Genomic DNA, 14,615 nt, shown 5'->3' with positions numbered 1-14,615 from the left:
AGCTGAGGAAGAGAGACTAGAACTCACCCTCTCCCGGTAATCGGCCCAATTGGCTTTCCTATCTAAGACGGGACTAGAACTCACAATCTCCTGGTGATTGGTCCCGAGTCACCAAGCTGCCTTTTGTGCCTAAGACAGGACTAGAACGCACAGTCTCCTAGTGATTGGCCCAAAGTCACCCAATTGGCTTTCTTGCCTAAGGCAGGACTAGAACTCACAGTCTCTTAGTGATTGGCCCAAAGTCACCCAATTGGCTTTCCTGCCTAAGGCAGGACTAGAACTCACAGTCTCCTAGTGATTGGCCGAAAGCCACCCAATTGGCTTTCCTGCCTAAAGGCAGGACTAGAACTCACCAACTCCTGGTGATTGGCCCAAAGTCACCCAGCTGGCTTTAAGATCTAAGGTGGGACTAGAACTCCCGGTCTCCTGGCGATTGTCCCAGTCACCCAGCTGGCTTTCATTCCAAAGGCGGGACTAGAACTCCCAGTCTCCTGGTGATTGCTCCAAACTCACCCAGCCAGCTTTCCTACCTAAGGCAGAACTAGAACTCCCCGTCTCCTGGTTTCTTAAGCCAGCATTTTCACCCTGCCATTAAACTGGCCTCCCTGGCTCCAAACTAAATTCAGCGAGACGCGGCGGTGCAGAAATTTGAAATAAATCGATAAATAAAAGCATCGACTTTCCCCTTTTCGTCTGTTTATTTTTGCCATATTTATATAGCCCACCCCAATCGTATCATACGGGTATCACCGTACGATCACCGGGTATCATAGAGCCGACAATAATTACAACGTCAAAATCGGGTTGGAAAAAAAGAGCCGACATTTAACATTTTAGCTCTCTTTCGAACGCCATGCCTTCCTCTCAAGTCTCAAGAGGGACCATCTAACCCTTCAAACGTGCCCAGATGATATCCTGGTGTCACGAACCCCCGAAGCAAGTTAATAATCCTACAAGCTCCTTGTACACGTGGCATCGAGTTTTATAAAAATAAGAAATATACAGAAGGAGTGGTTAGCTTGGCAGCCGGGCAGGCGAGCTCACTGGACCAAAAAAACCCTCGTAGGACATAGGAGAAGGTGACTCATAATTTACAATTTGTAAGAGATTTTTTTGGGGGGGCGGTGGGAAACCAAAGAGAAAAGAGGCTTTGAAATCACAGGGGATCCAAGCGTGTTACATCTGGAAAAGCCAGATGTTTCAGCATGGGTTCACTTGGGCAAAACTTCCCAACCATTCGCTTTGAAACTTGATTAATCCTCTCGGGGAAGCATGCTTCGATGAATGGCTTGGGTCATAAAGAGTGGGAAAGATAGACTCGGTTTGGATTTGAGAGGCTGCCACAAAGAGGAGGGGGTCAGTTCAGGGGTGAAATTCAGCAGGTTCTGGCAAACCGGTAGCGGAAATTTTGAGTAGTTCGGAGAATCGGTAGCGGAAATTTTGAGTAGTTCGGAGAACTGGCAAATACCACCTCTGGCTGGCCTCAGAGTGGGGTGGGAAAGGAAGGAAAGAAAGAAGGAAGGAAGGAAGGAAGGAAGGAAGGAAGGAAGGAAGGAAAAAAACAGAGTAACACAGTTGGAAGGGACTTTAGAGGTCCTCTATTCCAACCCCCTGCTCAAGCAGGAAACCCTACCATTTCAGACAAATGGTTATTCAATCTCTTATTGAAAACCTCCAGTGATGGGGAAGGAAGGGAGGGAGGGAGGAAGTAGAGGGAGGGGGGAAGAAAAGGAAGGAAGGAAGGAAAAAAATAGAATGCCAGAGTTAGAAGGGAATTTAGAGGTCTTCTAGTCCAACTCCCTGCTCAAGCAGGAAACCCTACACCATTTCACACCAAGGGTTCTCCAATCCCTTTTTTAAAACCATCTTTTCAACATCTTAAGCCCGAAGGCCACTTACTGAGGCTTGGTGAAAGAACGATAGACTTTGGTGCATCGCGAGTTGTCTCCGCCGCACACCATGCATTTGTCAAACTTCTTCTTGGACCCGATGATGCGGTCGCAGCCGGCGTGGACACAGCGTCCCTGGACACAGACTGAGGTAGAGTCCGGCGAGCAGGGCGTCCCATCAGCCACCTGAAATGAAGGAGCAATCCCAATTTAGACCCGTTCCCTTGATCTGCGGCGTATTCAGATGATGGCGGCCGCCGGATGAGAAATTGGCGACCACCGGAGCACATCTGAGGGAAGATATCCCCAAACGCTCGTTTACGGTAAAGACCGAAGTCCTGGTTTCCTGGCATAAAACTTACCCTTGGCTCCAGCACGTAATAGTAACCCAAGGCATGGGATTGGCAAGTCAGCTTGCATTGATCACGCTTGGCCACGCCGCTGTAACGTGGCACCCAGTCCATGGGCGATGGATAATCTTTGAACATGTCCGTTCGGTGGTTGTATACGGCACACTGTTGTTCACGGAAAGTCAGAGCTGGAGAAAAATAAAAAAAATCCCATCCTTGAATCAATTTTGGGAAGGAAAAAACAAAAGTTCCCCCGTCGTACGCCGAGGACTACCATTCTTGCCGTCATAAGTCGAGGACTTTACCGATGGTCCTCGACCTACAACCTCCATTGAGCCCAAACTTTCTGTGGCTTAAACGAGACAGTTATTAAAAGAGAATTTTGGCTCCGTTTTCACCATCTTCCTTGCCACAATTGTTAAGGGAACTCCACCGCCATTGTGGAGTTAACGATGTGGTTGTTAAGCGAATCTGACTTTGACCGTCAGAAGATCGTGTGACCCCGGGAGACTGCAACCATCGTAAATATGAGTCAGTTGCCAAGCGTCTGAATTTTGACCACGCCACCACGAGGATTCTGGACGGTCATAAGTGTGAAAAGCGGTCGTAAATCCCTCTTTTCTGTGCTATTGTAACCGGTCACTAAACACACCGTCATAATTTGAGGACTACCTGTGTTTTATTTTAGATCTCTTCCCCTCCAGATTCTAGATTACTAACCACTGTAGAATAGAAATCTATTATTTTCAGTCTAGCGAGCCAAGCGTGTTTCGTTCTGGAATCTCGCTCTGAAATTCCTCCCGGCAAACATCTGTTGCCAGAGCATAGTTTGGCTCCGGTCTGGCATTCATGGCTGGTCATAAATCAGAAAAACGGGACCCTCCCTTCCGCTGACCCTTTGTGCTTCGAAATTGTTTTCCCTGGCTCGCATCCTCTCATTGTTCACATTTTTTTTGAACGAGACGCTGTTGGGCCCATTAAAAAAAATGTAGATAGATAAAAAGAGAGAGAGAGAGAGAGAGAGAGAGAGAGATAGGATAGACAGAGCGAGTTAATAGATTATATATATAGAGAGAGAGAGTGAGAGAGAGAGAGAGAGTTAATAGATATATAGAGATAGATTATAGATATATAGATAGATATAGATATAGATTATATATATAATCTAAATAGCTTGAAATAGATCTATACTAGTCTCCCTTTATTTCTTTATCAGCGAAATATAAATTTTATATATATATATTTATATAGAAATATATAATTATATATATATATATATATAATATATATATATATATAGAGAGAGAGAGAGAGGATAGATAGATGATAGATAGATGATAGATAGGATAGAGAGGGTGTTAATATAGATATATAGATATAGATATATATATAGAGAGAGAGGATAGATAGATAGGTAGATAGATGATAGATGATAGGATAGAGAGAGGGTGTTAATATAGATATATATATATATATAGAGAGAGAGAGAGGATAGATAGATAGGTAGATAGATAGATAGATGATAGATAGGATAGAGAGAGGGTGTTAATAGAGAGAGAGAGAGAGGATAGATGATAGGATAGAAAGAGGGTGTTAATTATATAGAGAGAAAGAGGATAGATAGATAGATAGATAGATAGATAGATAGATAGATAGATAGATAGATAGATAGGATAGAGAGATATATAATAGATATAGAAATAGACAGATGATATAGATAGATAGATCTAGAGATAGATATATAGAGATAGCTAGCTATAGAGATAGAGATAGAGAAGATAGATATAGATATAGATATATAGAAATATATCTCTGAGCTTACCGTTTCCGTCTGGGCACTCTTGTACGTTGCAAGAACGGAATTGAGTCCGCTTCCCCTCGCAGTACTTGCCGCCGTTTCGGGGAACCGGTTTGTTGCATTCGCGGGTCGAGTACTGAACCCCGCCACCACAACTGCGGGAACAGTCGCCCCATGGCCCCCAGGGGCCCCAACCTCCGTTGGTGGGAATCTGCAAAGATTAGAAGGGATCGAGTGAAGAGGACGGCGCAAAATGTAGAAGAAGAAAAAAAAAACCAAAATCTCAGATCCTGCGTTCTAAATCATAATCACAGAGAGGAGGTACAGGTTGAATAGAATATAGAAGATAGAAATAGAAATAGAAATAGAAATAGAAATAGAAATAGAAATAATAGAAATAGAAATAGAAATAGAATAGAATAGAATTTCTATTCTATTCAATAGAATAGAATAAGGATAGGATAGGACAGAATAGTATAGGGAAGTAGACAAAATAGATAATAGAATAGAATAAGAATAGAATAGAATAAGAATAGAATAGAATAGAATAGAATAGAGAAGTAGATAATAAAATACAAAACAGAATAGAATAGAATAGAATAGAGAAGTAGATAAGAATAGAAAATAGAATAGAATAGAATAGTAAATGTAGATAGAATAGAATAGAATAGAATTCCTATTCTATTGAATAGAATAGAATAAGGATAGAATAGAATAGAATAGAATAGAGAAGTAGACAAAATAGATAATAGAACAGAATAAGAATAGAATAAGAATAGGATAGGATAGAATAGAGAAATAGATAATAAAATACAAAACAATAGAATAGAATAGAGAAGTAGATAAGAATAGAAAATAGAATAGACTAGAACAGAAGAATAGAATAGAATAGAATAGAATAGAATAGAATAGAATAGAATAGAATAGAATAGAATAGAATAGAATAGAGAATAAAATTTGAGTAGAGTAAAACAGAACAGAACAGAATAAAAAATAGAAAATAATACCGGATAAAATGGAATGCAATATTTTATTTGGCCAAACAACCGGTCGTAACTCGCGGACTACCTGTACGGTTTTCGATCTTAACGCGATCGAACTTACATTGTAGGCCTTCAGCTGCGTGTGGCTGATGCATTCACCGCTCATGCAGCTCTTCCCTTCCCCGCAGGGCGTCCCGTCGGCCCAGGGGAAATATTTGGTCTGGCACATGAACTGTCCGTTGATCTGGCCGGTGCACCAGAGGGAGGAGCAGGGCGGGTGCATGTTAGGGCAGTGGCGGGATTCGGTGCCGAAGCTCAGCTGGCATTGCTGGTCCACGTTGTAATTGTTGCCGGGGAAGACGGCGGGCAGTTTCAGGGGTTCGTGGGGCTTGTCTAAGAGGCAGGACCCTGGACGGAGAGGAAGAAAAAAATTGAATTTTTTAGAGGTTGGCGTATCAAAAATTCAATTTTTCAAACTTTTCTTTTCTCTGGCGTGAATTATTTAGAAATACAGCTAGTTCTCGACTTGGAACCATTCGTTGAGCCACCGAAGTCACAACGGCACTGGGAAACAAGTTACTTATGACCGTTTTTCACACTTACGACCGTTGCAGCATTCCCCAAGGTCACATTATCAAAATTCAAACGCTGGGCAGCCAACTCATATTTATGACGACCACAGTGTCCCGGAGTCGAGGGATCCCCTTTTGCGACCTTCTGGGTGACTTATGACCATTTTTTCATATGTGTGATTCAGTTTTATGACGGTCACAACGTCCCGGGGTCATGTGGGTGGTATTCGCTTACCTTTGCTACCGGTTTGCAAATGTGAGAGCGTGCATGCACAGAGCGGCCAAAATGGGATGTGATTACATCAAAGCGGATGGGCTGAGCCTCCCGCAGCAGCCGCTACCAGTTCGTGCGAACCGGGTAGAACCGGCTGAATACCACCACTGGTGATCCCCTTTTGTGACCTTCGGAGGAGCAAAGACAATAGGGAAGCTGTTGTTCATTTAACGACCGTGTGACTGATTTAACCACTGCGGCGATTTCCTTAACGAACGTGGCAAGAAAAAGTCGTAAAGCATGATAGAACTCCCTTAAAAAAATTCTCGCCGAGCAACATAAATTTCGGGCTCTGTTGCGGTCGTAAGTTGAGGAATACCTGTATTTTATTTTATTTTTTACAAAAATCTACCCTGTTTCCCCGAAAATAAGACATCCCCTGATAATAAGCCCAATCGGGCTTTTGAGCACATGTGCTCAAATAAGCCTCTCGCCGAAAATATTTAAACGAAGAGCCGGAAATCAGGTAACACGGTAAGAGGAGCCCCATCTTGCTCCATGTGCCCCAAAATAATAAAACCTCCCCAAAAATAAGTCCGAGCGCTTATTTCGGGGTTCAAAAAAATATAAGTCAGAGTCTTATTTTCGGGGAAACACGGTCCTATAAAGGAAGAGGCGGGTTAAGGAGAATCGTGGGCCAAGAATGAACGCGATATGGACGAGAAGAGAGACCGAATCGTACCGTGGCCATTGTCCAAGAAATCGGTAATGAAACGGCTGCTACAAGGGGACCACATCTCGTCGGGATTGACCGGAGACATGACGGAGGCCATCATGTGGCGGCTATTGCTGTGACGGTTCAGTTCCTTGCAGTGCTTGTCGTCGTCGTGCAACATATTGAAGACGTGACCTGCGGGTCGAGAAGGATTATTTTAATTTTGCTTCTTCCAGATCTCCCCTCCTGAGGCAACCAGGGCGATATTCCCTTAGTTTACGTTCGTTCACTAACGGGAGGCTTTCTGCCCTTCGACTCAAGTTTCTAGTCCCTCTCGCGGCCTTTCGAAAGGGGTTGACAAAGATTACATTCAAATAAACCCGGGAACCAAAGTATAATTGTAAATATATTGGACACACAATAGACCAAGTTTTGCTGAGCAGAAACAAGAATGTGGAAATATTGGAATTATTATCCATGTGTTGATATTAGCAGATTTGCTCTCTCTCTTTCTCTCTCTCTCTCTCTGTCCCTCCGTCCCTCCCTTCTCCTTCTCCTTCTCCTTCTCTCTCTTTCATCTTCTCCTTCTCTCTTTCTCCTTATCATTCTTTTTCTCTCTTTCTCCTCTTTTTCTCTTTCTCTTTCTCATTGTTTCTCTCTCTCTTTCTCTCCTCCTTTTCCTTCTCCTCTCTCTCTCTTCCTCCTCTTCCTCTCTCTATCGCTCTCTCCCTTCTCTTTCTCTCTCTCCCCCCCCTCTCTGTCCCTCTCTCCCTCCGTGCCTCCCTTCTCCTTCTTCTCCTCCTTTTCCTTCTCTCTCTTTCTTCTTCTTCTCTCTCTCCTTCTCCTTCTTTTTCTCTCTCTTTTTCTTTCTCTTTCCTTTTCCTTCTCCTCTCTCCCTCCTCTTCCTCTCTCTATCGCTCTCCCTTTCTCCTTCTCTTTCTTCTTCTCTTTCTCCTTCTCTTTCTCTCTCTCCTTCTCCCTCTCTCTCTTCCTTCTCATCCTCTCTCTATCACTCTTTCTCTCTCTCTCTCTTTCTCTCTCTCTTTTTCCTTCTCGTTCCCTCTTTCTCTCTCTCCTCCTCACCTCCTTTTTCATCTTCCCCTTCCTCTTTTTCATTCTCTTTCTCCCTCAGCAAAACAAATTGATCTTGCTTTTTCCACCTAGCTTTAACAACATCAAGAGAACCTCAGCCTGGTAAGGACAGTAAAACCGATGCTATCGCTCTCATCTAAAGCTGTGATCCGATAGGCGTTTTCCCTGACAGTAAATCTCGTTGACGTTTGTCAGAATAACAAGAGTCCAAAGGGACCTTGGAGGTCATCTAGTCCGTGCCCCCCCCCACTCAAGCAGGAGACCCTACACCATTCTGAACAAATGACTGCCCAATTTTCCTCTTCAAATGGGGAGCACACCCACAACTTCTGGAGGCAAGGAGTTCCACTGGTTAATTATTCTCACTGTCAGGAAATTTCTCCTTAGTTCTAGGTTGTCTGATTTATTTCAAGCTGGAGAACTGTCCAATAAAACCCAGTTTGATTTGACCGGAGTTAAGCTGCTTAGTTTATTCAGATTAGGGGTATCTTCTCGATTTGATCCCACTTACCCAATTCATGGGCCGCAGTGAAGGCCGATTGGAGCCCATCATCCTCGACTATGGAACAACTGCGGGTTGGATCACAGACGGTGCCCACATCTGCCATGCCCAGAGTACCACAGCTGGAGCGTCCGCAGAGATCCTGCCAAAAAAAGAGAGAAACGTGCATTGTGAATTATTGTTTTCCCCTCGCTTCAATCACGAGGCTTAAAGTTCCTGACATTTGTGCCATCAGGTAGGAAAGAAATCTTATTTTTTCATGAAAAATAACAAATTGAGCTGGAAGCTGACATTCTTTCAAAGCTCAGCAGCATAACTTCTAAATCCAAAACTGAATTTGGGAATCTGTTGTAATTTGCAGGAATTCTAGGGAATTGAAATGGCCAAAAGGTGCAGTTGAGAGTTTGGGAAGTGCCTGTTTTTTTTTTTTTTTATTAAAGCAATTTAAGTTGGTCAGGAATATTCTAGAGTGGTGTTTCTCAGCCTCGGATACTTGAAGATGGGTGGTGGGCTTCAAAACCTGGACTCCCAGAATCCCCCAGCCAGCCTGCTTTAAGAGGGGTGGACTTCAACTCCCAGAATCCCCCAGCCAGCCTGCTTTAAGATGGGTGGACTTCAACTCCCAGAATCCCCCAGAAAAATGCTTTAAGTTGAGTGGACTTCAACTCCCAGAATCCCCCAGAAAAATGCTTTAAGGTGAGTGGACTTCAACTCCCAGAATCCCCCAGAAAAATGCTTTAAGGTGAGTGGACCTCAACTCCCAGAATTCCCCAGAGGCATGCTGGGAGTGGAAGTCCACCTGTCTGAAAAATCCCCAAGGTGGAGAAACACCATCCTAGAAGGAACTTCAGGTAGCTTTTGTTCCAATTTCCTTCTAGGAAATCAATCTTTTGCGCCTGGCCATTCCTGCGTTCTCCATTTTGTGAAGGCGCACACGAGATGCTCTTAAAGACCCCACACACACACCAGGTTGCCACTGGCCCTCAAAAGACTCAGGTCTCTTTTATCCAAATCCGATGCCTGCGAGATGGGGAACGTGCAGTGGTGGTAGTCAGCCGGTTCTATCCGGTTCGGGCGAATCCCACCTACCCGGACGTCATCACGTCCCGTTTCTGATGCTCTGTGCATGCGCGCGCTCACATTTGCGAACCGGTAGCGAAGGTAAGTAAATACCACCCCTGGACAGGTGTATCTTCTCACCTGTCTGGTGAAGAGGATGGCCGTGTCGAAATGCTCGGGGTCTTTGTCGCTGGCTTTGTTCAGCCCTTTCTGCCAGGCGCAAAAGTTGCGGAGGGTCTCGGCCGCGTTCGAGGTGACCCTCAGCCCGTCCTTGGCTTCTCCGATCACTACCAGCCTGGTCACCACCAAATTGACGGGGTTCCGGACGCTCGGATGGCGGAAGAACTTGGCGGCGGCCGCCATGATGGTGAGCAGGTACGGCTTGAGTCCTGCGCCGTGAAAGCGCATCATTTCTTCGTCGGCCACGACCAGGGTTTCCACGTAGCGTGGGATGGAAGCAAAGCGCTGCGGGGAGAAAGGGAGGCACACAAGGTTGAGTATAGGCAGTCTGGCCTAGTGGTTAAGGATTAAGGTTAGGCTAGAAATCAGGAGACGGTGAGTTCTAGTTCTGTCTTAGCCACGAAAGCTAGATTTGGGTCGATCGCCAGGAGGCTGTGAGTTCTAGCTCTGCCTTAGCCACAAAAGCCAGCGGGTTGACTTTGAGCCAAGCATCAAGAGACGGTGACTTCTAGTCCCACTTTAGGCATGAAAGTCAGCCTGTAACTTTGGACCAATCCCTAGGAGACAGTGAGTTCTAGTTTTGCCTTAACCACAAAAGACAGCTGGGTGACTTTCGACCAGTCACCAGGTGACTGGGACTTCTAGTTCTGCTCTTAACAACAAAAGCCAGGGAGACGACTTTGGCCCAATCACCAGGAGACTGGGACTTCTAGTTCTGCTTTAACAACAAAAGCCAGGGAGGCGACTTTGGCCCAATCACCAGGAGACTGGGACTTCTAGTTCTGCTCTAACAACAAAAGCCAGGGAGGCGACTTTGGCCCAATCACCAGGTGACTGGGACTTCTAGTTCTGCTCTAACAACAAAAGCCAGGGAGGCGACTTTGGCCCAATCACCAGGTGACTGGGAATTCTAGTTCTGCTTTAACAACAAAAGCCAGGGAGGCGACTTTGGCCCAATCACCAGGAGACTGGGAATTCTAGTTCTGCCTTAGCCACTACAGCCACTGAGATGACTTTCAGCCAATCCCTCTTTCTCTCATCCCAGCCCGCCTCGCAAGGTTGTTGCCATGGGGAATATAGGAAGAAGAAGGCGTATTGGACATGGGATTTTTTCTTTAAATTATTATTTCCTGGGAAAGACCAGAGGAAGGAAAAAAAGGAAGGCAGGGAAGACACCAACTTGTGGCATCGCTTCTTAAAGGAAGTCTTAACTCCCAGAATTCCCCAGCCAGCATGCTTTAAAAGATGGGGGGACTTCCAAGTCCCAGATTGCTGGCTGGGGAATTCTGGGAGGAGGAAGAGAAGAAGAAGTAGTCAGAGGAGCACTGTGGGGTCCTTGGTGCCCTCTGTGCGCGATTGTTTTCCTGCAGACGTCTTATTACCCAACTAGGTAACATCATCAGTGCTTGAAGGAAAGGAGATTTTTTTTTTTAAAAAAAAGGTTCAGGCCTTTTTCAAGAAGAGGGACATTTTTGGGAAACGACGTGGCCGGTTTCAAACCCACAAGCCGACTCGATTCGCCTCCCAGCAGCCCAAGCGATCTCCTGTGGAAGCTTTTCTCCGGGCTCCCCGAACATCCATCCGTCCGTCTAGCCGTGCGAGAGTTAAACTCTCTTCCGTCGCTTTCCAGGGCAGCCAAATTTGGCTGCTTTTGCTATCACTCTCCCCGCCCCCCATAGTCTGGCACAAAGCCCCCCCAAAATCCTTCAAACTTTGGTACAGAAGGAGAACAGGCACGGGAGATGCTCCAGCAGAAGGCTTGGTGTGGGGCTGAGACCCCCAGAGCATCGCATGCATCGCATTGCATGGCCACAGCTGCATTTCCACATACTTTGCTGTATGTGGAACGCCCCCCCCTCCCAATTCCTGGGCTACCAATCCACCAAAACAGCCCCAAAACTCAGAGTCCCCTCCTCTCCCCAAGATTTTGCCCCCCAAACTCTTTTCTTCCAACCCCCCCACCCTCCAAGCATCCCTTAAGGTTGCATTTACACCCCAAATTTCCACGCTGGACTAAACCCAGGAGGAAAAAAAAACCCCAGATGTTTCAAACCAGTCGTTTGTCGTGGAAAACCTAATTCCACCCCCTTTTTTTTCTCTCTCCCCCCCACACACCCTCCAGTTGTCTCTGGCTCACTTCGGAGGAAATTCCTGCCTCGGGGAAAAAAAGAAAAAAGAAAAAAAATCTGCTTTAACAGCCGGGCGTAGCTGGGGCCAGGCAGAACTCGGGGCGACATTCACACAACTGTTAAAACCAGAGGCAGTTGTTCCTTCATCCAAGACAAATCTGAGGTGGGTTTTTTTTTTTTTCTCGACAGCTGCGTTTCCCTGTCCAACACTGTTGGGGTATTGGGGGGTTCAGAGGGAGAATAAACCGAACCCCCCAAAAAATGGAGCGAAAGCTTACAGCAAGTGGGGTTCAGGCTGTGGGGCTAGAGAGGATCGTGGGTGGGTTAGACGGTTGGGGGTCTCTCACGCCGCCTGGAAAACATTTCCCCGGCTTTGTATATCTTCATTTTTATTTTATTTTTTTGTAATTTGGATCGGTGGGTTTGTTTAACCGAGTGCCTTCACTACGATTTTTGTAAACAGTTCGAGGAGGTGAACGTAGCTGATCCTCCTCTTGTTTTCCCCGGCAACTGTAACGACAACCCTGTGAGGTGGGTTGGGCTGAGAGGGAGGGAGGGAGGGACTGGGTCAAAGCTGGGTGGCTTTCGTGACGATTGCAGGACTAGAACTCACCGTCTCCTAGTGATTGGCCCAAAGTCACCCAGCTGGCTTTCGTGCCTAAGGCGGGATTAGAACTCACCGTCCCCTGGTGATTGGCCCAAAGTCACCCAGCCGACTTTCGTGCCTAAGGCGGGATTAGAACTCACCGTCCCCTGGTGATTGGCCCAAAGTCCCCCAATCATCTTTCGATCAAACTCTTTTATATTAATAATTACCATAATAAATCAGAGGACCCCGTTTTCGGCTTTAGATTTCCACCTTGCTAGTAAACCCAGTTCAAGTCATCCGTGACTGCAAATCGTGGTTTGGGGGGTGCCCTCATCTGGCCTGTCGCACCTCTGTTCTGGAAACTCAAGTCAATGTTGAGAACTAGACTTCTCTCTTTGCTGCTTTCCAGAAATGAGAACTTTTGCTGTCTGTCTTTACTGGGGTGTCCTTGATCTGAGCCTGGTGGTTTTCTCGCAGACATCTCGTGACCCAACTAGGTAACGTTATCAGTGCCAACCCTCTTCTCTCAATGTTAACTAGTTGGGTGATGAGAAGTTAGCGTCAGACTTCCTTTCCGACATATTGCGGTTTAGTCCTTGTTGACTCTGGCTATCGTAGGTTTTTATCTCCTACTTAGACCATAATTGACAGCCTTCTGGGGCAGGACCTTGCTCCTGCTGGATCTGAGGGATAATCTTGGCACCAGATATGGGCCACCAGGTCTGAAAAGGATCCTGGTGCTCTGTTGAAGGAACACACGGTAAATTGGGTCCATGGGATGAAGGAGACACCAAGAAACCTTTTGCTCCCCAAATGTGGGACTCTAGACCAGAGAAAGCTGTCTAAGAATGAATGTTCTCTCAGAAGATCCAACTGAGATCCCAACCCACCTGAGAAAGCTCTCTAAGAATAAATGTTCCCTCAGAAGATCCAACTGAGATCCCAACCCACCTGAGAAAACTCTCTAAAAATGAATGTTCCCTCAGAAATTCCAACCAAGACCCCAACCCACCAGAGAAAACTCTCTAAGAATAAATGTTCCCTCAGAAGATCCAACTGAGACCCCAACCCACCTGAGAAAACTCTCTAAAAATGAATGTTCCCTCAGAAATTCCAACCAAGATCCCAACCCACCTGAGAAACCTTAAGCATCCTCACCAACCACCCCTTCATGAAGCTGGTGGACTTATCAACCTACCTTGGTTCTCCTGGGAGATGCGCCCATCTTCTCCCACAGCTTTCCTTCTTCGCTGGGTGCGCCTTCTGGCGCCTGTGCGCCGACCCCACACATTGGCCCATCCCCTTTGTCCGACATCTTCTTCCTCACCACGTGGGCCTCGGTTTCTCCTGCTTGGTTCGGGGTTCCCCCTCTCAGAGGCTGGATGTGATATTCGGTGCCCCGATATTGCAGCACCCCAATCAAAGAGGTCCCGTCGAAGTTGATTGCCACGATCGATTCCGGATCCGAATTGATTGTCCCGGTGAAGTAGTTGCCCCGTTCGGTTAGAGTGTCCACCACCGGCTTCAATCTGCCCAAATATTGGACGGTCAAGTCCTTTGAAAAAAAGCTAGGGTCTTTCTCTAAATTGAGGATCAGTTCTTCTCCAAACATCTGGAGTCGAAATGACAGATGTCGGTCCGAATCCATGTTGTAATCGAGGGAATTTTCATTCTCAAGCGTGCCGGATGGGTCTTGACCTCCCAAAACCGACGTGGCATTCAATTTTTCAGGATAAATTATTTCTTCATCGTATCTGCTTGAAGGACCCCTTTGGGTTGCCGAGCAAACCAGGTTAAAACAGACGATGACCAACAGAAGAAACATGGATACTTTTTTGAGGGGGACAGTCAATTTAAGAAGAAAAGGAAGGGTAACCCCCAAAATTTCTCTCCCTTATCGGAGAAAACCAGGGATAATTTTTTTTAAAAAAAAATCCCCTACACCCAGCAGCCAAAAAGGCAACCGATCATGTAAAGTTTCCCCAAGGACAAAGATAAAATAAAAACGAACACTGAATTCCTCCTTCTCTTTTTGCTGGTTGCAACTCTGAAGTTGATAAAAACTTAACCAAGTGGGAGAGGGGGAAAAAAGATTCAGATCAAATGAAAAGGGATTCCGCTTTTCTTTCCTTTTTCTTTTTAAGTCGCCGAGAGAAATAATCGGGGAAAAAAAGGGGGGGCTTTGACAGATATTCTATTTCTCCTTTTATTTTTCCTGAAGCTGCCAAAGCTTTTCCTCCCTTCCTTGCAGCTGACTTGAGTTTTCTGCGGGATGCAAACTTAAGTTTAACTCGTCCGGCTGCTTCTGTTTCTTCCTTCCAGATCTTAGAAAGCACCAGGAAAATATATATATATATATATTTTCACCCCTGGCTTTTCTTCTCTTTTGAAACAAAGAGGGTAGAATAAAAGAATCGGTTAGGAAAAAAAGAACAGAAAAAAGGAATAAACTCGATCCCAGTTAGTTAGTTTTCTCTTCTGTTGTAATCCTTTCTGAGTTTAAGATGTGTGGATGTATGCATGCCCATATATATATATACACG

General features: G+C 45.7%; 1 protein-coding gene across 1 annotated transcript in view; it reads right to left on the bottom strand.

Moving 5' to 3' along the window:
* ADAMTS4 (ADAM metallopeptidase with thrombospondin type 1 motif 4) overlaps positions 1 to 14,615 on the bottom strand; it is a 17,523-nt gene extending 2,908 nt beyond the window's left edge. The window contains exons 1-8 of the mRNA XM_034408044.3: positions 13,271 to 14,615; positions 9,316 to 9,639; positions 8,125 to 8,257; positions 6,549 to 6,716; positions 5,142 to 5,428; positions 4,062 to 4,248; positions 2,252 to 2,427; positions 1,900 to 2,075 (exon numbers count right to left, since the gene is read on the bottom strand). Of these exons, the coding sequence (XP_034263935.2) occupies positions 1,900 to 2,075; positions 2,252 to 2,427; positions 4,062 to 4,248; positions 5,142 to 5,428; positions 6,549 to 6,716; positions 8,125 to 8,257; positions 9,316 to 9,639; positions 13,271 to 13,897 (2,078 nt within the window). The 5' untranslated portion in view covers positions 13,898 to 14,615. The remainder of the gene's footprint in view (positions 1 to 1,899; positions 2,076 to 2,251; positions 2,428 to 4,061; positions 4,249 to 5,141; positions 5,429 to 6,548; positions 6,717 to 8,124; positions 8,258 to 9,315; positions 9,640 to 13,270) is intronic.

The sequence above is a fragment of the Pantherophis guttatus genome, chromosome 18 (genome assembly GCF_059756535.1).
Source record: "Pantherophis guttatus breed Tessera chromosome 18, ASM5975653v1, whole genome shotgun sequence".
NCBI classification, from domain to species: Eukaryota; Metazoa; Chordata; class Lepidosauria; order Squamata; family Colubridae; genus Pantherophis; species Pantherophis guttatus.
Note: the sequence above shows the minus strand (reverse complement) of the source record. Positions and strands in the feature narration are given on the sequence as shown.